The sequence below is a fragment of the Mauremys mutica genome, chromosome 15 (assembly GCF_020497125.1).
Source record: "Mauremys mutica isolate MM-2020 ecotype Southern chromosome 15, ASM2049712v1, whole genome shotgun sequence".
NCBI lineage: Eukaryota > Metazoa > Chordata > Testudines > Geoemydidae > Mauremys > Mauremys mutica.
In genome coordinates, this window is record NC_059086.1 from 19565528 (window position 1) to 19586613 (window position 21086).

The 21086-nt window shown below is 63.9% G+C and overlaps 3 protein-coding genes across 4 annotated transcripts; 1 reads left to right on the top strand and 2 right to left on the bottom strand.

The window, feature by feature from the left end:
• LOC123350557 (mucin-19-like) lies at nt 1-12176 on the bottom strand. The gene is made up of 14 exons (XM_044989188.1): nt 12086-12176; nt 11583-11740; nt 11144-11331; nt 10559-10793; nt 10181-10347; nt 9578-9627; nt 9125-9213; nt 7280-8775; nt 6618-6667; nt 6360-6448; nt 4973-5996; nt 4315-4936; nt 464-513; nt 1-229 (listed from the first exon to the last, which is right to left on the bottom strand). Exons 1-13 carry the CDS (start codon nt 12174-12176, stop codon nt 471-473), a joined length of 4302 nt encoding a protein of 1433 aa, XP_044845123.1. The 3' UTR covers nt 1-229; nt 464-470.
• Nucleotides 12177-12339: 163 nt separating this feature from the next.
• On the top strand, nt 12340-15498 carry LOC123350558 (transmembrane protein 238-like). Its single transcript, XM_044989189.1, has 3 exons — nt 12340-12350; nt 13322-13870; nt 15197-15498. The coding sequence occupies exons 1-2, from the start codon at nt 12340-12342 to the stop codon at nt 13866-13868; spliced, it is 558 nt and encodes a 185-aa protein (XP_044845124.1). The 3' UTR covers nt 13869-13870; nt 15197-15498.
• Nucleotides 15499-15768: 270 nt separating this feature from the next.
• On the bottom strand, nt 15769-18316 carry TMEM190 (transmembrane protein 190). Of its 2 annotated transcripts, XM_044988517.1 has the most exons (5): nt 17862-18316; nt 17570-17605; nt 17190-17315; nt 16594-16678; nt 15769-16101 (listed from the first exon to the last, which is right to left on the bottom strand). In XM_044988517.1, exons 1-5 carry the CDS (start codon nt 17935-17937, stop codon nt 15936-15938), a joined length of 489 nt encoding a protein of 162 aa, XP_044844452.1. In that variant the 5' UTR covers nt 17938-18316; the 3' UTR covers nt 15769-15935. The 2 variants fall into 2 exon arrangements, with proteins under 2 accessions (XP_044844452.1, XP_044844453.1); XM_044988518.1 differs by lacking the exon at nt 17570-17605.
• Nucleotides 18317-21086: the final 2770 nt, after the last annotated feature.

Genomic DNA, 21086 nt, shown 5'->3' on the forward strand with positions numbered 1-21086 from the left:
GACAATTGCACACACGACCCTGACCCAACGTTCACTGCAAATTTTAATAGGCAAAGCTGGGAAAGCCGTGACACTCGCTGCCCCGTGCTCCTGGCCGGCCGGCCACTGAGGGGCGTCCTAGCTGCTCCCCGCCCCGATCCCCCAGCCTGGGCCCTCCAGACGTCCTGTCCCTGAGAGACTCCCTGGTCCGGGCGACAAATCCTCTCCTCCAGCTCTGGCTGTGTCCGGCCTGCGGGAAGAGAAACTGTCGTCACGTAGGGCAGAGAACGTACTGCCAACTACTGCACCCCACCGCAGGGGGCGCTGTGGGGCGTGGGGATTGCTCTGTGTCTGTACAGCACCTGGCACAACCTGGGCCCTGATCTCAGCGTGTTGATGCGCCACCATAACACGCAGAATAGGGTGAAGATTTGAATGCGGCTAACATGCAAGTGCACGGAGATGGAGCTCTGCCAGCCCTTACCTGGCCTCTACTGGGATTTCATTCTGACTGCAGCCTGCTCACTGCCGCCTCTGTGGAGACAAACACCCATGCCGTGATCAGCTGGGACCCTCCCGCCCCCAATGTCGTGATCGAAACACCTGATTCTGCACAAGAGAAAATATCCCCCAACTGCCTCGCTCCGCAGAAAGGCAAGTCAAGAGAAGCTATTAAGCAGAACTCGGTTATTAGAGTTGATTGGAAAATGGGGTGGATTTTCCATAGCAAATCACAACCCACCCAATGGTTTTCCATTTCCATCTAAATTTTGACTTTAGCTAACAAAAAACCACCCAGGAAACAGTGGAAAATCATGAAAAAATTGCCAGATAATACAAACAGCTGCAAAACAAATGGGCTAAAAAAAGGGGTAGTTGAAAATAATCCACCAAATTTGGGCTATAAAAATTGGCCAACCAGCCAACCTCCCCAAGAAATGGCTGAAAAATTAAACAAATTTTGACTAGGGTTGTCGACCGATTAAAAAAATTAATTGCGATTTATCTCACTGTTAACCAATAATAGAATACCATTTATTGACATTTTTTGGATGTTTTCTACATTTTCAAATATATTGATTTCAATGGCAACACAAAACACAAAGTGTACAGTGCTCACTTTATATTTATTTTTTTATTACAAGTACTTGCACAGTAAAAAACAAAAGAAATAGTATTTTTCAATTCACCTTATACAAGTACTGTAGTGCAATCTCTTTACCATGACAGTTGAACTTACAAATGTAGAATTACGCACCAAAAAAATAACTGCAATCAAAAATAAAACAATGTAAAACTTTTGAGCCTACAAGTCCACTCAGTCCTACTTCTTGTTCAGCCAATCGCTCAGACAGACAAGTTTCTTTACATTTGCAGGAGATAATGCTGCCTGCTTCTTGTTTACATCGCACCAGAAAGTGAGAACAGGCGTTCGCATGGCACTGTTGTAGCCAGTGTTGCAAGATATTTATATGCCAGATGCGCTAAAGATTCATATGTCCCTTCATGCTTCAACCACCATTCCAGAGGACATGCGTCCATGCTGATGACGGGTTCTGCTCGAGAATGATCCAAAGCAGAGCGGCCCGATGCATGTTCAATTTCATCATCTGAGTCAGATGCCACCTGCAGAAGATTGATTTTCTTTTTTGGTGGTTCGGGTTCTGTAGTTTCCATATTGGAGTGTTGCTCTTTTAAGATGTTTGAAAGCATGCTCCACACCTCGTCCCTCTCAGATTTTGGACGGCACTTCACAGATTCATAGACTCTAGGACTGGAAGGGACCTCGAGAGGTCATCGAGTCCAGTCCCCTGCCTTCAGATTCTTAAACCTTGGGTTGAGTGCTGTAGCTAGCTTTAGAAATCTCACATTGGTACCTTCTTTGCGTTTTGTCAAATTTGTGGTGAAAGTGTCCTTAAAATGAACAACATGTGCTGGTCATCATCCGAGACTGCTATAACATGAAATATATGGCAGAATGCAGGGGACATATGATTCTCCCCCAAGGAGTTCAATCAAAATTTAATTAACACATTATTTTTTTAACAAGCATCATCAGCATGGAAGCATGTCCTCTGAATGATTGCTGAAGCATGAAGGAGCATACAAACGTTTAGCATATCTGGCATGTAAATACCTTGCAATGCCGGCTACAAAAGTGCCATGCGAACACCTGTTCTCACTTTCAGGTGATGTAAATAAGACGCGGGCAGCATTATCTCCCATAAATGTAAACAAACGTCTGTCTGAGCGATTGGCTGAACAAGAAGTAGGACTGAGTGGACTTGTAGGCTATAAAGTTTTACATTGTTTTGGTTTTGAGTGCAGTTACATAACAACAACAAAAAAATCTACATTTGTAAGTTGCACGTTCCTGATAAAGAGATTGCATTACGGTACTTTTATGAGGTGAATTGAAAAATACTATTTTTGTTTATCATGTTTACAGTGGAAATATCTGTAATAAAAATAAGAATGTAAAATGAGCACTGTGCACTTTGTAGTCTGTGTTGTAATTGAAATAAATATATTTGAAAATGTAGAAAAACATCCAAAAATAGTTAATACATTTCAATTGTATTCTATTGTGTAACAGCGTGTGATTAAGTTTTTTAATTGTGATTCATTTTTTGGAGTTAATCGCATGAGTTAACTGCGATTAATCAACAGCCCTAATTTTGACCGAAAACTGAAAAACAAACAAAAAAATTGGCCTTAAAACCCCTAAAACAATGGCTGAAAATCGAAACTAATGTTGACCAACAATTGGCAAGAAACACAAACGCAGGAGTTTGAGCTGGTGGAGATGCGCCGCCAGGATCCTTCGCGGGCCTGTCTCATGAAAGGGGGGTCCCAGGCAGGCTGGCAGGACTGGGGCAGGAGGGCCGAGACCGCTTGAGTCTAGTGCCACGAAACCTTGCGTGGTTTGGGGCTCACGAGACGTGGGGCCAAACGCTGGGGGTTAATGCAGCGTGGGGAGCGGAGGGGGGCTGGTAAACCAGGGTGCCCGGGGCCTAGAGGCTGCAGGGGGACACGTGAGGGTTGGGGTGTGCCTGTAGGGCTGCCCTGTATGGGTCTGGGCGGGCTTGCTTTTCCTGTGGAGTTGGGGAGCAGACCCCCCCCCCCACAGAGCACTCAGGGTAAGTGGGTCCATCACAGCCCTGGGTAGCCCCCGGGCAGTGCCACGCCCTGGTTCAGGTCCCTCACCCAAATGGGGCAGAGCAGGGGCATCCCATGGCAGGGCTGTGCCCTGGTGATGGGCAGGTGGCCACGGCAGGAGAGCGCCCCCAGGTCCCGGCTGGCCAGGGAACGGGGTCAACAGGCCTCGTCTCTGTTCAGCGTCGCGGGGAAGCAAATCTCAAAATGCCCCCGTGTTTCATGGAATGGAAGGCTGGTCCGGCCAGCCCGAGCTGGGTATGGAACCCAGGAGTCCTGCCCCCTCCCTCAACCTACCCCGCTCTAACCACTAGACCCCGTCCACTCTCAGAGCCGGGGAGAGAACCCAGGAGTCCTGGCTCCCAGCTCCCCCTGCTCTAACCACTAGACCCCCTCCCAGAGCCAGAGAAAGAACCCAGGAATCCTGGTTCCCAGTGCCCCCTGCTCTAACCACTAGACCCCACTCCCCTCCAGGCCTGATGAGAGAAGCTCCTGGCAATGGCCCAGACCTGAGCTAAGCTTAGGAAGTCTTGAGTCTCAGGAGCAGGGGGTAGGAGGAATGGGGGCGACCGTTGAGCCCCCAGGAAACACGGCTGCCTGTCCTAGAGAGAGTAGAGAGCATCCAGTCAGGATCTCTAGGACCTCCTATCCCTCTGCAGCCCCCCCCAGGCCCCACGGGGAGCGCAGTGCTCCCCTATACAGCCCAGCAGGGAGGAAGCACAGCCCTACCATGTAGTGGGGGAAACTGAGGCACTAGGCTTGACCAAGGGTCACAGAAAGTCAGTCTCAGACCGAGGATAGAACCCAGGAGTCCTGACTCCCAATGTCCCCACTCCCCAACCACTAGACCCCACTCCCCTCCCAGAGCCAGGGAGAGAACCCAGGAGTCCTGGCTCCCAGCCCCCCCCCCCACTCTAACCACTAGATCCCACTCTCCTCCCAGAGCCAGGGAGAGAACCCAGGAGTCCTGACTCCCAATGTCCCCACTCCCCAACCACTACACCCCACTCCCCTCCCAGAGCCAGGGAGAGAACCCAGGAGTCCTGGCTCCCAGCCCCCCCCACTCTAACCACTAGATCCCACTCCCTTCCCAGAGCCGGGGATAGAACCCAGGAGTCCTGCGGAAGCGGCCTCTGCTGAACATGCACAGCTGACGTGACATGCTCCAGCCCCACCTACCTGCTGGTGGGGTGCCCCACAGAGGGGTCCCGCTTGTCTTCCTGCTGACCTTTGCTCCGGCTCCTCGTCTTTCTGGATCCCCAGCCCAGCTCCCGCTGTCTGTCCAGCTCCAAGGGCCGGGTGCTGCTGGGCCCTTGGTCCTTGGAGGGAGCCAGGGTCACAGAGACTGCAGCTCTCGCATGGGGCGCCTGCCTCGAGGGGCTCTGGGAACGGGCCCCTCCTTCCTCCCTGGCCTGGCTTCGGCTCTGCTCCCCGGATCTCCCCAGAGAGGCACTGCCCGGGGATGCGTCGCCAGCCTCCGTCCCCAGAGGAGCCCCAGAGCACGGACTCTTCCCGGCGTGGGGAGCCCTCTGAGCACCTGTCCCCGGGGTCCTGGCGCTGCTGAGAGACCCTGGCTCGGACCGTCCCACGGCCACCGACACCGTAGCCAGCTCTGAAGGGCCGGCGGCCACGGATGCTCTGGATCTCTCTGATGGGCCAGCGGCCACCGAGACTCTGGATCTCTCTGCAGAACCTGGTGCCACCGACGCTCTCGATCTCCCCACAGAACCTGGAGCCACCGACGCTCTGGATTTCTCAGCAGAACCTGGAGCCACCGACGCTCTGGATTTCTCAGCAGAACCTGGAGCCACCGACGCTCTGGATTTCTCAGCAGAACCTGGAGCCACCGACGCTCTGGATTTCTCAGCAGCACCTGGAGAAATGGGTCTCGATCTTTCTGGCGAGCTTGGAACCACAGAGGCTCTGGACTTTTTGGATGTCTCTCTAGATACATCATCGCCTTCCATGCCCAGGGCTGCCACAGTGCCGGGGGTCCCAGCCTCCCTGATGGAGCTCGGGGAACTGATTCGGCTTCCACTCTGGTTCCCCGTCTTGCTGCGCTCTCTAGATCCCCTGCCTGGCAGGCTCAGCTGGTCCCTCCCCGAGGGCCGGGCGCTGCTCCATGGCCCCAGCTCGGACGGACCCACGGCCACCGACACCGTGGCCATCTCTGAAGGGCCGGCAGCCACTGAGGCTCTGGATCTCTCTGAAGGGCCGGCAGCCACCGAGGCTCTGGATCGCTCTGAAGGCCCAGCTGCTCTAGAATCTCTGGACACGGCGCTAGACCCCAGCTGGCTTGGTCTCCCTCTGGGGCTCTGGGAACGGGACCTGCCCTGCTCCGTGAAGGGGCTGGCGTGGCCCAGCGGGGCTTGGCTCCTCTCCGTGCTGGGCTCCCTGGATCTCTCGCCCGGCTCCATCTCTCTGCCTATCCCCGAGGGCTGGGTGCTGGCCGGCTTGGATGGACCCGCTGCTGCCGACGCCGTGCCCACCGCCGAGCGCCCCACGCCCACGGAGGCCGTGCCCACCGCCGAGCGCCCCACCGCCGAGCGCCCCACGCCCACCGAGGCCGTGCCCACCGCCGAGCGCCCCACGCCCACGGAGGCTCTGGATCGCTCGGGGGAGCTGGGAACTGTGGCGGCTCTGGATCCCCCAGACTGCGCCTTCGGCAGTGGGCCGCTCTCCCGCTGTGGAGCCGCCCTGGAGCCAGCCGGGCCCTGCTCCCCGCTGCTCTCCATAGCTGAGGGTGGCACGGAGCTGGTCTCCTGGCTGCCCTGGCCCGACAGCTGCACCACGCCCGAGATGGTGACCCGCTTGGAGGGCTTCGAAGACAACTGCGTCTTGGCATCTTCCTGGCTCCTTCTCTTTGGGGAGGGAGGGCACGGAGAATCAGACGGGGCTCGGGGGCTCAGGGCACGAGCGCTGCAGGGGATTATGGGGGATGGGAATGGTGCCAGCCCCCCTCCCCCAGCACATACAGTCCCCTTGCCCTGGGGGCCCTACGCAGGAAGCAGACGTGGGCTCAGGCTCCGTGGCCTGCCTGGCGCTTCCCCAGGGCAGCTGGCCGGCGCCGGGGACCAAGGACCGGCAAACTCGACACACTGAGGGAGGCCGAATGGGAGGGGGCCGGATCCCACGTGAGATTCGCCTGGCTGAGCCCCTGCATCCCCCCACCCATCCTCACCTGCCCCCCGTCCATTGCAGCCCGGCCCCCTGGCGCCCCCTACCTGTCTCAGCTTCCCTCCCGTCAGCTTGTCCAGCGAGTTCGACAGGGCGCTGTAGATGGTCACGAACGTGAGGCTGCTCCTGTGCCTGGCTGAGGGGGTGACAGAGTGATGAGACACGAGGCAGCCACGTGGGATGCTGTGGGGCATGGGGCGGGGGGGGGTTTCCGGCTCCCCAAGCCCCACCTCTCCCAGCGGGGAGGACTGTGGGGCATGGGGTGGGAACTTCCCTTGCGGTGGGAAGGAGAATTACCTCCGTACCTGAACTCAGGGCTGATTTCAACTTCCCCTTCGACTCCAATCTCTTCTCCCTGCGGAGGAAGATCCACAGTTCAGCTTCTGGTGACCCGGGGGCCCAAATATCCTGGGATATTCACGTTAGGGCCTCAGGTGGGGGTGACGGTACCATCCCCCTCCCACCTCCTGCTCAGCGACATTGGGGTACAGGCCACTGCCTCCCATTTGTAAAGCTCCAGCCCCTGCCCTTTAGGTGAATAGAGAATCCCCCTCAGTCTGGAGCAGTACGGTGCATAGGATACAGCGTCAGAGAGATCCGACTGCAGCCAGCAGAGGGCAGATAGTTTGCATGTGCTCACGCATACACACGGAGCAGGACTCTTCCTCTCCAGCAGGGGGCAACAGGGACACACACACACACACACACACACACACACACACACACACACACACACACACACACACACACACACACACACACACACACACACAGCAGGTTTCAATAAGGATCCCAAAGCTCCTTAACCAAATTGATTATACAGACTATAGGAGATCTTTTTACTCAGTGCTGAGATGCTGCCCCTCTGGGGTGGGGCACTGGGGCTGGTCATACAGAGACCCCTGATGCAGCCCCTCTGGGGTGGGGCCCGGAGGCTGGTTATTTGTTTAACCGATACCCCACCTACTTGGACGGCTTCTTCTGGCCGGCGCTGCGGGAGCTGGACCGGGCTTTGCCTTTGCTGCTTTCTCCAACTGTCGCCCTGGATCTCGTGCCCTGTCTCTTGGCTCGATCCAACCGGGAGCTGCTCCGGCTTCTCTGCCCAGAGGGGCCCACGGCCAGGGCCGGCGTGGTGACCTCCGAAGGCCCCACGCCCGCGGAGAGTTGAGATCTCTCCGGAGGTGCAGCAGCAGCTATGGGCGAGCTGGCTGGCTGCGGAGAGCTGAGAGCCCTGGAGCCACTGGGCCGCTCGTGGGAGCTGGGGGTCACGGTGGCTCCGGTTGGTCCAAGTGCCGCACTAGATTCATGCTGGCTCTGGGAACGGGACCTGCCCTGCTCTGCGGAGGGGCTGGCGTGGCCCAGCGGGGCTCGGCTCCTCTCCGTGCTGGGCTCCCTGGATCTCTCGCCCGGCTCCATCTCTCTGCCCATCCCCGAGGGCTGGGTGCTGGCCGGCCTGGATGGACCCGCTGCTGCCGACGCTGTGGTTACCGCTGAGCGCCCCACGCCCACGGAGGCCGTACCCACCGCCGAGCGCCCCACACCCAAGGAGGCCGTGCCCACCGCCGAGCGCCCCACGCCCACGGAGGCTCTGGATCGCTCAGGGGAGCCGGGAGCCGTGGTGGCTCTGGATGCTGCACTAGATTCACGCTGGCTCCGGGAACGGGACCTGCCCTGCCCCGTGGAGGGGCTGGCGTGGCCCAGCGGGGCTCGGCTCCTCTCCGTGCTGGGCTCCCTGGATCTCTCGCCCGGCTCCATCTCTCTGCCCATCCCTGAGGGCCGGGCGCTGGGCGGCCTGGATGGACCTGCCGCTGCCGACACCGTGGCTAATGCCGAGCGCCCCACGCCCACGGAGGCTGTGCCCACCGCCGAGCGCCCCACTCCCATGGAGGCCGTACCCATCGCCGAGCGCCCCACGCCCACGGAGGCCGTGCCCACCGCCGAGCGCCCCACGCCCATGGAGGCTCTGGATCGCTCAGGGGAGCCGGGAGCCGTGGTGGCTCTGGATGCTGCACTAGATTCACGCTGGCTCTGGGAACGGGACCTGCCCTGCCCCGTGGAGGGGCTGGCGTGGCCCAGCGGGGCTCGGCTCCTCTCCGTGCTGGGCTCCCTGGATCTCTCGCCCGGCTCCATCTCTCTGCCCATCCCCGAGGGCTGGGTGCTGGCTGGCCTGGATGGACCCGCTGCTGCCGACGCTGTGGTTACCGCTGAGCGCCCCACGCCCACGGAGGCCGTGCCCACCGCCGAGCGCCCCACGCCCACGGAGGCCGTGCCCACCGCCGAGCGCCCCACGCCCACGGAGGCTCTGGATCGCTCAGGGGAGCCAGGAGCCGTGGTGGCTCTGGAGCCAGCACTAGATCCACGCTGGCTCGGGGTTCCTGCCGGGCTCCGGGAACCAGGGGGGATGTCCAGGCTCAGCTGGCCACGGTTCCTCTCTGCGCTCGGCTCCCCGGACACTGGGCCCTGCTGTGGAGGGACCCTGGGGTAACGACAGCTCTAACCACCAGACCCCACTCCCCTCCCAGAGTCAGGGACAGAACCCAGGTGTCCTGGCTCCCAGCCCCCGCCCTGCTCTAACCACTAGACTGCATTGACACCTGTCCGGCAGCCACCGGCTGCATCACTCCTTGCTCAGCAGTGCCCCCTAGGCCCGGTGAAGAGCAGGGCAGGCGGGGAACTCCTCTGGGCTAGTGTTGGGGGAAAACGCCCTTTCCCAGGACTCCCCGTTCCCGGGAGATGGGGGTCCTCTGCCCAAGTCACAGCCCCCCTCAGCCCCCTAGGTTAAGGGTTGCGACCCCCACCCGTCAGCCCTCACCTGCGTCCAGGGGCTGGCGACCTTTGCCCGGGACTCGGAAAGACCATCAAGGAGTTGAGTGGTGCTGGGGGAGCGTCTCACCGGGGCTGCTGGGAAACAGGAGGGGAGTGAGGGGCTGGGAGCGGGCAGGGATCCTGGCTGCCCCAGCCCCATCTCTGCCAGCAGGGGGCGCTGTGGGGAGTGGGGAGAGAGTGCTGGCTGGGGTGGGGGGGCTCCTGGCTGCCCCAGCCCCATCTCTGCCAGCAGGGGGCGCTGTGGGGAGTGGGGAGAGAGCGCTGGCTGGGGTGGGGGGGCTTCTGGCTGCCCCAGCCCCATCTCTGCCAGCAGGGGGCGCTGTGGGGAGTGGGGAGAGAGTGCTGGCTGGGGGGCTCCTGGCTGCTCCAGCTGCACCTCTGCCAGCAGGGGGCGCTGTGGGGGTGCCCTGATTCCTGTACCAGCCTGTGCAGTACCTACCTATGCTGGGTGATGCGGGGCATCTGGACCCCCGTCCCCCTACGCTCTGCCTGCAGAGAGAGAGCCCTGATCAGAACCGCCTGACCTGGGGGGGAGGAAGGATGGCAGGGGCAGCCCCCGGCCCGGCTGGGATCCTCTGCAGATCTCAGAGCCCACATATAGGGTTCCCCCAAACCCTCCCTGATCTCCCCCCTGTGTCCCAGCCCCGCCCCTCCAGGCTTCCCTGCACCAGGCTCAAGAGGGACATAGGGGATCTATGGGCTGGAAAGACCTCCCTGCTCTAACCACGGGCCATGTTCCCCTCCCTTCCAGAGCCGCAGGCAGAACCCAGGAGTCCTGGCTCCCAGCCCCCCTGCTCTAACCACTAGACCCCACTCCCCTCCCAGAGCTGGGGAGAGAACCCAGGAGTCCTGGCTCCCAGCCCCCCTGCTCTAACCACTAGACCCCACTCCCCTCCCAGAGCCGGGGATAGAACCCAGGACTCCTGGCTCCCACCCACCTGATCTAACCACTAGACTCCCCTCCCAGAGCTGGGGAGAGACCCCAGGAGTCCTGGCTCCCTCCCGCCTTCCCCCAGTCTCCGGCTGGCCCAGCGGTACCTACGTGGAGGGTTGCTGCCCCCTGGTGGGGCTGGCTGGGCGCTGCCTCCCGCTCAGCTGCCCCTGGCTGGGGGTCCGGCTCCCGCTGCCCGGGGGCTCCCCAAGTTGGGGTTTCAGGGCCCTGGGCTCCTCCTCCTCCTGGATGGGCCGCAGCCGCTGGCTGGGGGGCGGCTGGAGAGATGGGGGAGCAGGGATGGAGGGATGAGGTCAGCCCAGCAGGACAGGATCTGCCCCCCCCACCCTGTGCCCCCTATGTTGCCCTGCACTCCCCACACAGTGCTGCCCCCTGCCCACTGACCCCATGCCCCTCACCCCCCCTCGCTGCCCAGCTGGGTCCCCCTGGTGCCCAGCATCCCCCCCACCCATACTGCCCCCGGCTGACCTTGGCGCTGCGCCCACGCAGGTCGGCGGCGTGCCAGGAGGGGACGCTGGCCCAGCTGTCCGGGGGGGCCCTCAGCAGGTAGATGAGGCGCAGCCAGCGTGCGAAGAGTGGGCGCTCCTCCCCCCGGGGGGCGCAGAGCTGCAGGTAGTAGACTCGCCCCGTGGCCAGGCGCAGCTTCAGCCGCTGCTCCCCCAGGTCATGCAGGAAGATGCTCACCAGCTCCAGCGGGATCAGCCTGCCGGGGGTGGGGGGGCTCAGCCGGACGCCTGGGTTCCAGCCCCGATCAGGGAGGGGGGGCCTAGTGGTCAGAGCTGGGGGGGCAGAGAGCCAGGATTCCTGGGTTGTTTCCCTGGCTCTGGGAGGGAAATAGGGTCTAGTGGTTAGAGCAGAGAGGCCTGGAATCTGTTCACAGGGCACTGAGATGCAGCCACCTCTGGGGTGGGGCGCCAGGGCTGTTCATGCAGCTGCCGTTAGCAGAGCGCAGAGCTGTTCCTGCCCCTGACTCCCAGACCAGACCCGGCTCCAGCACGGCGTCCCCTAGTGCCACCCTGACTGCTGCGAAGGGCGCCCCCTGCTGGCACTCACCGGGTCAGCTCCAGCCCCGGCTGGACGTGAGCCCCCCTGGGGCCCAACGGCTCCCCCTGGGGCCTCTCCGTGGGGCGGGCGATGATCATGACGTCGGGCAGGAGCAGGGCGGGGCTGGTGGCGGCGATGCCCAGGGTCACCAGGCTGGCGCGGTTGTGCAGATCCACCAGCTCGCCCTGCTTGGTCACCTGCAAGGCAGGGGGCAGGGGAGGTTTAGTGGGGGGTCCCAGGCACCAGCCCCCGCCCCCCCGCTGGATCACACCCCCCCTCTCCCCAGGCAGCAGGACTAGAACCCGCGGCTTCCGGCCCCACCAGGGAGAGGCCTTGGCCCTGGGCCTGACGGAGCCCAGCCAAGGTGCAGGGAGGGGGCAAGGAGCAGCCTAGAGAGGGTGCCCTGAAGCTGCCCCGCTCCCCCCCACCAGCAGGGGGCAGCACTCACCTGCAGGAAGTTGCTCTCAAAGAGGGGGGCAGGGCACAAGGGCTTGTACTCCCCCCGTGCCAGCAGCTTCTGCAGCTCCCCGATGACCGGGATCCACCCGGCGAAGGCGAAGTCGCTGATGCATTCGGGGAAGGGGTGCGGAGTCCTCCGCACAATACCTAGGGGGGAAGCCAGCGAGAGGAGAACCCAGGAGTCCTGGCTCCCAGCCCCCCTGCTCTGGCCATTAGATCCCTCTCCCTTCCCAGAGCCAGGGATAGAAGCCAGGAGTCCTGGCTCCCAGCCCCCCTGCTCTGGCCATTAGACCCCTCTCCCGTCCCAGAGCTAGGGATAGACCCCAGGAGTCCTGGCCCTCAGCCCCCCCCTGCTCTAACCACTAGACCCCACTCCCGTCCCAGAGCTGGGGAGAGAACCCAGGAGTCCTGCCCCCCCTTACACACCAGTCCCCATCCTCAGCCCACCTGGTGGATACATCAGCATGGCCAGCTAGCTGGGTCAGGCCTGACTTGTCGGGATTGGGGGTCCCAGGAGGCTGAGATCGTGGGGCACGTCATGGCAGCAGCAGGGGTCCGTGACTGCCAGTGCCCGGGGGCCCATGGCCCCAGCACAGGGTGCTCCCAGCATCAGTGCCCGCTGCTGGCAAGGCAGCATCACTGCCCCATGCTGCTCTGGGTCAGCCCGGAACCTCTGACCTGGGGCCGGGCATTGTGATATCAGCAGGCCCCTCCCTGCCCCAGGGCTTCCTCCGGCCCCCATCACCATGGCCTCTGGGTGCCTCACAAGCCGCAGGCTATTTACCCCCCACCACCCGCAAGGCAGGGCAGGGTGCTCTACCCATTGTAGGGATGGGGAAACTGAGGCCAAGAGAGGTTAAGTGACCAGCCTGGATGGGCAGGGAATTCAGTCTGGTGGGGGTGTCCCACAGCCCAAGTTAGTGTCCAGAAAAACAGGGCTACCCCTTCTTCTGGGCTGGGAGCCAGGACACCTGGGTTCTCTGGGAGGGGAGTGGGGTCTAGTGGTTAGAACAGGACTCCTAGGTTCTCTCCCCAGTTCTGGGAGGGGAGGGGGTCTAGTGGTTAGAGCGGGAGCTGGGCTGGGAGCCAGGACTCCTGGGTTCTCTCCCCAGCTCTGGGAGGGGAGTGGGGTCTGGGGGGGCAGCCAGGGTTGTCTCTGGAGAGGTTTCACCCATGCTGGGTTTATAACATTCAGCGGCCCGTACCCGTTCTGAATGGGTTAAAGACACCCTCCCCCAGGCCTTCCCCACCCTCTGGGCTCTCATTGGTCGGACAGGTAAAGGTGAGCAGGAAGAGGGGAGCGTGCAGCACAGCTGATTGGATAGTGCACACCTGGGGGCGGGGCTTAGGGGTAAGCAGCGTCTCCTTTGATCTTAGCAGGTAGAGCGAATCTGAGTGACCCCGGTGACCGAGCCAGGCCCCGCCCACCATTGTGTGTGGGGGCTGGGAGCCAGGACGCCTGGGTTCTCTCCCCAGCTCTGGGAGGGGAGTGGGGGCTAGTGGTTAGAAGGAGGAAGCCAGGACTCCTGGGTTCCCTCCCGGGCTCTGGGAGGGGTGCGGGGTCTAGTGGTTAGAAGTGGGGGAGGCGGGCTGGGAGCCAGGACGCCTGGGTTCTCTCCCCAGCCCGCGTGACCATCCCAGCCCTGCCCTGTGGCGGGCAGGGAAGGGTTAACCCGGGCAGGGAGCGATACCTGCTGGGTCCCGCCCTGTCCCCTCCCTCCCCTCCAGCAGCCGGGCCGGTTCTCAGCGCACCTGGCCGCCGCCTCCCTGCCCAGCGCCAGCCCGGATCCCTGCCCCCCCCCCCGCGCCCCGGATCCCTGCTGGGTCTGTGCCCCCCGCGCCCCGGATCCCTGCTGGGTCTGTGCCCCCCCCGCCCCGGACCCCTCGGGACCTGCCCCCCGCCATGGCCGCGGGGGGGCTGGGCCGGTGCCGCCTGGCGCTGGGCCTGGCGCTGCTGCTGGACGGGGCGGGCATGGGGGCGCTGCTGACGGGCATCTTCGCCCGGCTGCGGGTGCGGGGCCAGGACTTCGGGGACCTGCTGATCTACTCGGGCGCGGTGCTGGTCTTCCTGAGCCTGCTGGGCTGGGTGCTCTGGTACACGGGCAACCTGGAGCTGGCGCCCGACGAGCTGGGGCGCGACTACGGGGCCAAGGGGGGCACCCTGGCCCGCCTCGCCCGCAAGATCTCCCGCCGCTGGTCCCGGCGCCAGCCCGGCCCGCTGGCCCTGGGCCCCGTCCGGGGCAGCCAGGGGCCCCCGCCCCGGGAGACGGTCTAGAGGTAACCCTGCCCCCCGTGCCCCCACAAACCCTGCCCCCAAACCCTGTCCCCGCAGCCCTGTCCAGTGTGCCCCCAACCCTGCCCCTAATGCTCTTCCCCCTGTGCCCCCCAAATGCTGTCCCTGTGCCCTGCCCACCCAAACCCTGCCCCGTGTGCCCCCCAAACGCTGTCCCTGCTGCCCTGCCCCCTGTGCCCCTCAAACCTGGTCCCTTCTGCCTGTGCCCCCTAACCCTGCCCCCCAAGCCCTGCCCCCTGTGCTCCCCAAGCCCTGTCCCCCGTGTGCCCCAAACCCTGCCCTGTGCCCCCACAAACCCTGCCCCCAAACCCTGTCCCCGCAGCCCTGCCCAGTGTGCCCCCAACCCTGCCCCTAATGCTCTTCCCCCTGTGCCCCCCAAACCCTGCCCCCCGTGTGCCCCCCGACCCTGCTCTGTGCCCCCAAACGCTGCCCCCAAACCCTGTCCCCGCAGCCCTGCCCAGTGTGCCCCCAACCCTGCCCCCCTTCCCCCTGTGCCCCCCACCTGCTGTCCCTGTGCCCTGCCCACCCAAACCCTGCCCCGTGTGCCCCCCAAACGCTGTCCCTGCTGCCCTGCCCCCTGTGCCCCTCAAACCCGGTCCCTTCTGCCTGTGCCCCCTAACCCTGCCCCCCAAGCCCTGCCCCCTGTGCTCCCCAAGCCCTGTCCCTGCTGCCCTTCCCCCTGTGTCCCCAAACTGTCCCCTCTGCCTCCTGCTGCCCTGTCCCCAAATCCTATCCCCTGTGCCCCCAAACCATGTCCCCTGCTTCCCAAACCCTATCCCCGCTGCCCTGCCCCCTCTGCCCCTAAGCCCTGCCTCCAAACCTTGCACCCCCTGTGCCCCAAACCCCACCCCCTCGGGTCCCTCCAAACCCTGTCCACCCCCCCCGCCCCCCGCTGACATTGCTCTTCTCCCCAAACCCTGCCCCCTGGGAAAGGGCCAAGAGGGACCCCCAACCTCCCCTCCCACCAGCACAGCGCCCTCTAGTGCCACGTTCCCCCCCTTCCTTCTCCCCATCATCATCAAATGTTATGACTGTGGCTGGGAACCGGGCCCTGGTGTGGGGAGGGGGGGGCTGGTGTGGGGAGGGGGGGCAGGGGAACCCCAGGCCCTGGTGGGGGGGCAGGGGAACCAGGTCACTGGGATTAGGATGCTGTTCTGGGGGTCCAGGGGAGAGCAGCTTAACCGAGGGGTGTGAAACAGCTGGATGGGCCATTCTGATGGGTGGGGGGCATTGGCAGGGCCCCCCCGATACAATTATCCCCCCAACTCAGAGCCCCCCGTAGCTTCTGACTGACTGTCCGTCTCTTCCAGATGCCTTTTGGGACAGAGCCCTGGCGGGGGCGAGTCGCACGGGGGAATCTGTCTGGGACCAGCCCCCCCCCACCTCGCTGTTTCAGAGAGCACCCGCGGGGCTGCGAGACAGACAGACTGATCCAGCCCCGGGACAGAGACGCGGCCCCTCTGGGGTGGAGCGTGGGGCTGGGTATCCGGGGACCCCTCGCCCGGCGCTGGGACGGCAGAGCTTGGAGGCTGGGTGCTGGCTCCCCTGACCCAGAGAAGGGGCGTCTGTCTGTCTGTCTGTCGCAGGGAAGTGCCATTTGTATTTAAAACACTTCGTGTCTCAGACCCACTGCTCTGTGCTTCCTTGTCCTGCGTCGCACGCTGCGGAGTGGGGTCTAGTGGTTAGAGCAGGGGGGCTGGGAGCCAGGACTCCTGGGTTCTCTCCCTGGCTCTGGGAGGGGAGTGGGGGCTAGTGGTTAGAGCAGGGGGGCTGGGAGCCAGGACTCCTGGGTTCTCTCCCTGGCTCTGGGAGGGGAGTGCGGTCTAGTGGTTAGAGGAGAAAGCCCCCGTGTCCCATTCCTTGCCCCCGTTCTGGGGTGGAGCGTGGGGGCTGTGTATACAGGGATCCAGATGGGGGAAGGGAATGTGGGAACAGCATCTGCCCCACCCCCCAGCTGATCAGGAAAGAAATGGGGGGGGAAATTAACCCTTTATTGTGTGAGGGATGCAGCAGCCCAGCTGTGTGTGTGGGGGGTCACCCAGCCTGTCCCTACTCCCCCCCCTCTTTTGGCTCTTCCTCTCTGGGCTCCATCCCCTTCTCTTCCTCCTGGTCGCTCTCCTCCAGCAGCTTCGTCAGATAATCAGCCACCTCTGCATCCGACTTCGACTTCGGCTCCCCTGTCTCCTTCCCTGCTGCCCGGGTGCCCTTGAGTCTGCTGCGGGGAGAAGAGAGATAATGGGGGGCTGGGAGCCAGAACTCCTGGGTTCTCTCCCCAGCTCTGGGAAGGGAGTGGGGCCTAGTGGCTAGAGTGGGGGGGGGGGGGGCTGGGAGCCAGAACTCCTGGGTTCTCTCCCGGGCTCTGGGAAGGGAGTGGATTGGGGTATCTAGTGACCCAAATGGGAAAGGTCCCGTGCCCCATCCCCTGCCCCCCCTGAGCCAGCCAGTCCCTGCCCTGGGGCCGCATGGCAGCTGGCGCCCCCCGGGTCCTTTGCTGGGCTCAGCCATTGAGCTCTCAGCCAGGACTGGACAATGTAGGAAGCTGGCTTGATTCCAGCGCTGAGGCTGGAGAACCCAGGAGTCCGGGGGGAGTCTGAGCCCCGTCTGTGCCCGTGGGACGCTGCAGCCGCCCGACCCCAGGGCTCTGGTTCCCTCCCCCTCCCCCCGGGGCCGCGGAGTCCAGGGCGGTTCTGCTCCAGCCGGTACCTACCAGGCGACACAGACGCAGAGGAACAGCCCGGCGGCCCCCACACAGACCCCCCCCAGGATCCCGGCGTTCCGGCGCTGGCGCGGTGCTGCCAAAGAAAGGGAGGGTTGGGGCAGCCCGGCACCTGCCAGCTGCCTCGGGGGGGGAGGGGGGGCTGCGGCTGGCTCTGGGGGGGGAGCGCGGGGGCTGGGTATATAGAGCCTCATGCAGGGCAGCAGTTAGCTCTAGGGAATGGGGGATGCGGCTGGCTCTGGGGGGCGCGGGGGATGCGGCTGGTTCTGGGTGGGGTGTGGGGGCTGAGTGTACAAAGCTCCCTGTGGGGGAAGCACCGGCTCTGTGGGGTGGGGGGATGTGGCCGGCTCTGGGGGGCGCGAGGGAGGTGGCTGGTTCTGGGGGCGCAGGGGAGGCACCGGTTCTGGGGGATGCAGCTGGGTTTGGGGGGCAGAGGGGATGTGGCTGGCTCTGGGGGATGTGACGGGCTCTGGGGGGGTGCAGGGGAGGCGCCGGCTCTGGGGGATGCGGCTGGTTCTGGGTGGGGTGTGGGGGAAATGCCGGCTCTGGGGGGTGGGGGGATGCGGCTGGCTCTGTGGGCCGCTCACCGTCGATGGCGCGGTGGTAGCAGGTGCCGTTGTCGTGGCAGCATTTCCTCTGCAGACACTGGCTGGCGTAGAAGCTCTCGGGGTTCCCGCCGCAGGGCCGCCGCAGGGAGAGGTGCTGAGCGCAGGCTGAGGGGGGACCCCCGTTAGTGCCAGCGGCTCCCCGCCTCCACCCATCCTCCCAGGCCACGTGTCCCCCCCCGGTTTGGGGTCCTGGTCATCCCTTGGTCTGCTCTAGCCCAGAGCAGGGGATGGGGGGTGATGGGGGGCTGAGGAGTAGGCGAGGGAAGCAGATGGGAGTTGGGGGGCAGGAAAGGTGGGGGGGCTGTGGGGCAGCATGGAGGGAGGGGAGGAGGCGGGGCAGTGGGGGGGCAGTTACTCACTCAGGGGTCTGAAGAAGCTGCCTATCCCTGTGGCACCTGTCGGGGGGAGGGGCAGAGTTAAGCCGGGCCCTGAGCCTTCCCGGATGCCTGGGTCCCCCCATCCCCTCTCGCTCGTCCCTTCCCCACTCCCCTCTTTGGGGTTGGGGGCAGCCCTGCACAGGCTCCCTGGCTGTCTCCCCCCGCCCCCGTCCTGCCCCCAGGTTCAGAGCTGCGGGGTCCCCCAGGGACCAGTGCCTCATGCTGCCGTCCTGGATGCCTGGGTCCCATCCCTAGGGCCCAGCCCCCCACTCACCAGCCCCCCCGACGCTCAGCACCAGCAGGAGGCAGAGCAGGGGCAGGGGCGGGCGGGGGTCCGAGCCCGTCTTCATCCCGAGCCCTGGGCAGGCAGGGGCAGGGGTGGGGGCAGCTCCCTCCCCGTGCCAGGAGCGCCCCCTGCAGGGAGCACACGGCGGAGACCCTCAGCACCGGGCGGGCAGGCTGTGCGCACCGGGGGGCGCCAAGCGGTGGGGCAGGGCCAGGGGCTCGGCCGTTCTGGAACCCGCCTCACAGAACCCAGGCGTTCTAGAGCCCCCGGGCGAGCAGGGCGTGGGAGTGGGGGGCTGGGCTAGCAGGGGCTGCGGGTCGGGAGTGAGGGGCACTGGCAGAGCTGGGGGGAAGCAGCTCACGGACCTGGGGCCCGATGGGAGCTGGTGCCCCTAGAGGGGACAGGGCCCGTGTCTCATTCCCTGCCCCCCTGAGCCAGCCTGTCCCCCCCTCCCCTGCCAGGTGAAATGCTGGGGGCAGGGCCCAGCCTTCGCCCCTTTCTCAGCCTCTGTGACATTTGGGGCTATTAACTGCCCCTCCCCCCCCGGGTGCTGCACATTTCCCACGGCCTCCCCCCCCCCCCCCCCAAACCGCAGCCGCCGTCTCTTGTCTCGGGTGATGAACTCACAGGATTTCTGGGAACCTGCAACTGCTGAACGTGTTCCTGGACAGAGCCCAGAGGGTGCCCCACACTCCCGCCCCCGGCCCCCCCGGTGCCCCACACTCCTGCTCCGCAGCCCCTGGCCCCCCCGGTGCCCCACACTCCCAGCCCTGCCGGCGCCCCTAACTCCCACCCCGCAACCCCCAGCGCTGCCGGCGCCCCACACTCCTGCTCCCCAGCCCCTGGCACCCCACACTCCTGCCCCGCAGCCCCCGGCCCCCCCGGTGCCCCACACTCCTGCCCCGCAGCCCCCGGCCCCCCCGGTGCCCCACACTCCTGCCCCGCAGCCCCCGGCCCCCCCGGTGCCCCACACTCCTGCCCCGCAGCCCCTGGCCCCTCCGGTGCCCCACACTCCCACCCTGCTAGCCCAGTCCTGGCCTCCCCCCACTGCTCCCAGAGCGGGATATTTTGGCCTCCTGTTTCTTTATCTCTGGTTCATTCCAAAGCCCCAGTGAAGCTGGAATCCTTTCAGTTATTAGTGTTGCCTGGAAACCAGGTGTTTTCCTGGGGCCCTACAATAACAAACAGGCCCGGGCAGCCCCCGGCGCCCCGGAGAGACCCTACAATATCAAACCAAGTGCGTGTCCCCGCTGTCTGTCTGTCCCTCCCAACCCCCCTATAAACCAACCCTCAACCAGCCCCCCGTTATTTTGCGCAGGCTGCAGTTCCAGGTTGCAGCCACCAGAGGGCGCCGCTTGCTTCTTTTTCCCCAGCTGCTGCGCGGCCAAAGCAGCGCTGTTGTGTGAGATAACACAACACAACACAACACAACACACACATTCTGCGCCCCCACGGGGCGAGAGCCGTCTCCTTTGCAACCCGCGATCCAGCCCGACTCGCTTCTTGTGTGTGTGTGGGGGGGGGGGGGGCGGCAGACCATAGACCAAGCCCTGTTGTGTTGAGTTGTGTTGTGCACAGTTTGTGAAGGGTATTTTGGGAGGGGAGGGTCAGCGAGCAGGGAAAAGCCTGCACAACACCAAGTTGTGTTGTGTTATCTGGATCTCTCCTAAAGCGTTGTGGGTGGGTAGAGTGTGGGTGGAAAACTCTCACCCCAAACCAAGTTGTGTTGTGTTTGTGTTTGACCTGAAGTTGTCCCATGCGGTGCCATGTGGCTGGTGACTGGCCTCTTAGCCAGGGGTACGGTGGATTGTGTTGGTCCCATGTTGCGCTGTTGTGCTAAGACATATTGTGTTATATTGATTTGTGTTGCATCTGGCATTGGATTGTGTTGTTTCCCAGTGGGCAATGCTGTGTTGAGTTGCATTATGGTGTGTCGTTTCCCACTGGGTAGCTCTGTGCTGTGTTGTGTTGTGTTGCATGCAGTGCTGTGTTGTGGTGTAATGTGCTGCATTGTGTTGCATGCAGTGCTGTGTTGCATTGTGCAGCATTGTGTTGTGTTGCATTGCATGCAGCGCTGAGTTGTGTTGTGTTGCGTTGTGTGTTTGTAGCTCTGCCCAGCACCCCCCACCTAGCTCCTCTCTGAACCTCAGAATGGTTGTGAATGGGCTCAGCTGTGAAATGGGGGGAGAGGGGGCTTCTGGGGTGCGTGTGTGTGTGTTCGCGCGCGCACTGGCCCCGCCTCTGGGAGGTGCTATGGGGGATCCCCAACCCCAGGGGAAGCTGAGCCCCAGAAAGGGGGGACAAAGGCTGTGGGGGGGTGACTCAGTCCCCCCCACTCCCTCCATGGACCAACATCCCCCCCAGGGAAATCAGGGGCCACTTGGGATCTCTGGGCTCAGATGGACCCCAGGAGTCCATGGGGGGGTTGGAGAAGGGTGGGAATCTGGGGGGGTTCCGGTGGGGGGGCACCCCCAGATCTGATTCAGTGTCTGGAATCCCCCCAGTGCATTTGGGGGCGGGAGGCGGAGGATCCAAATGCCCCAGATCCCCCCTTACTCCCCAGCTGCCCCCCCAGGGGCTCTGTCTCAGGCCCTGAGCTCATCGGGCGTCCCGCCCTCCCTGCGGTGGGGCAGTGGCGGGGGAGCTGCACGGCGTGGGGGTGGGGGGCAGCCCAGGGCTTTGGGGTGGCCTCGGCGTCATGTCTCAGGCTGGCCACAAACCCGCCAGGGCCGGGCAGCCCGGGCCACTGAGAGGGGAGAGGCAGCCACAAGGCCCTGGCAGGGTCAGCGGCGGGGGGGGGGGCAGCACAGGCTTGGGGGGGGCTCCTGGCTACCGCAGCCCCACCTCTCCCAGCAGGGGGCGCTGTGGGACGGCCGGGGGGGGGGGGTTGTCAGTTGCATTTCCACGGTGGGAAGATCCCTCGGGTCAGGAACGGGGCAGGAATCGGGGGGCGGGGGGGAATCGGGGGGTTGGGGGCGGGGAGAATCGGGGGGGGCCGGGAGGGAATCGGGGGGCTCCGGCGTCAAAGGACGAACGTAGTAAGACAGGAGTCGGGCTGGTTAACACACAACAGCAAAGTGAGTGTCCCTTGGGGTCTAGCTCGGGGGTGGGCAAACGACGGCCCGGGGGCGCATCCGGCCCTTCAGACGTTTGAATCCGGCCCCCGAGCTCTCACCGGGGAGCAGGGTCCGGGGCTTGTCCTGCTCCGCTTGG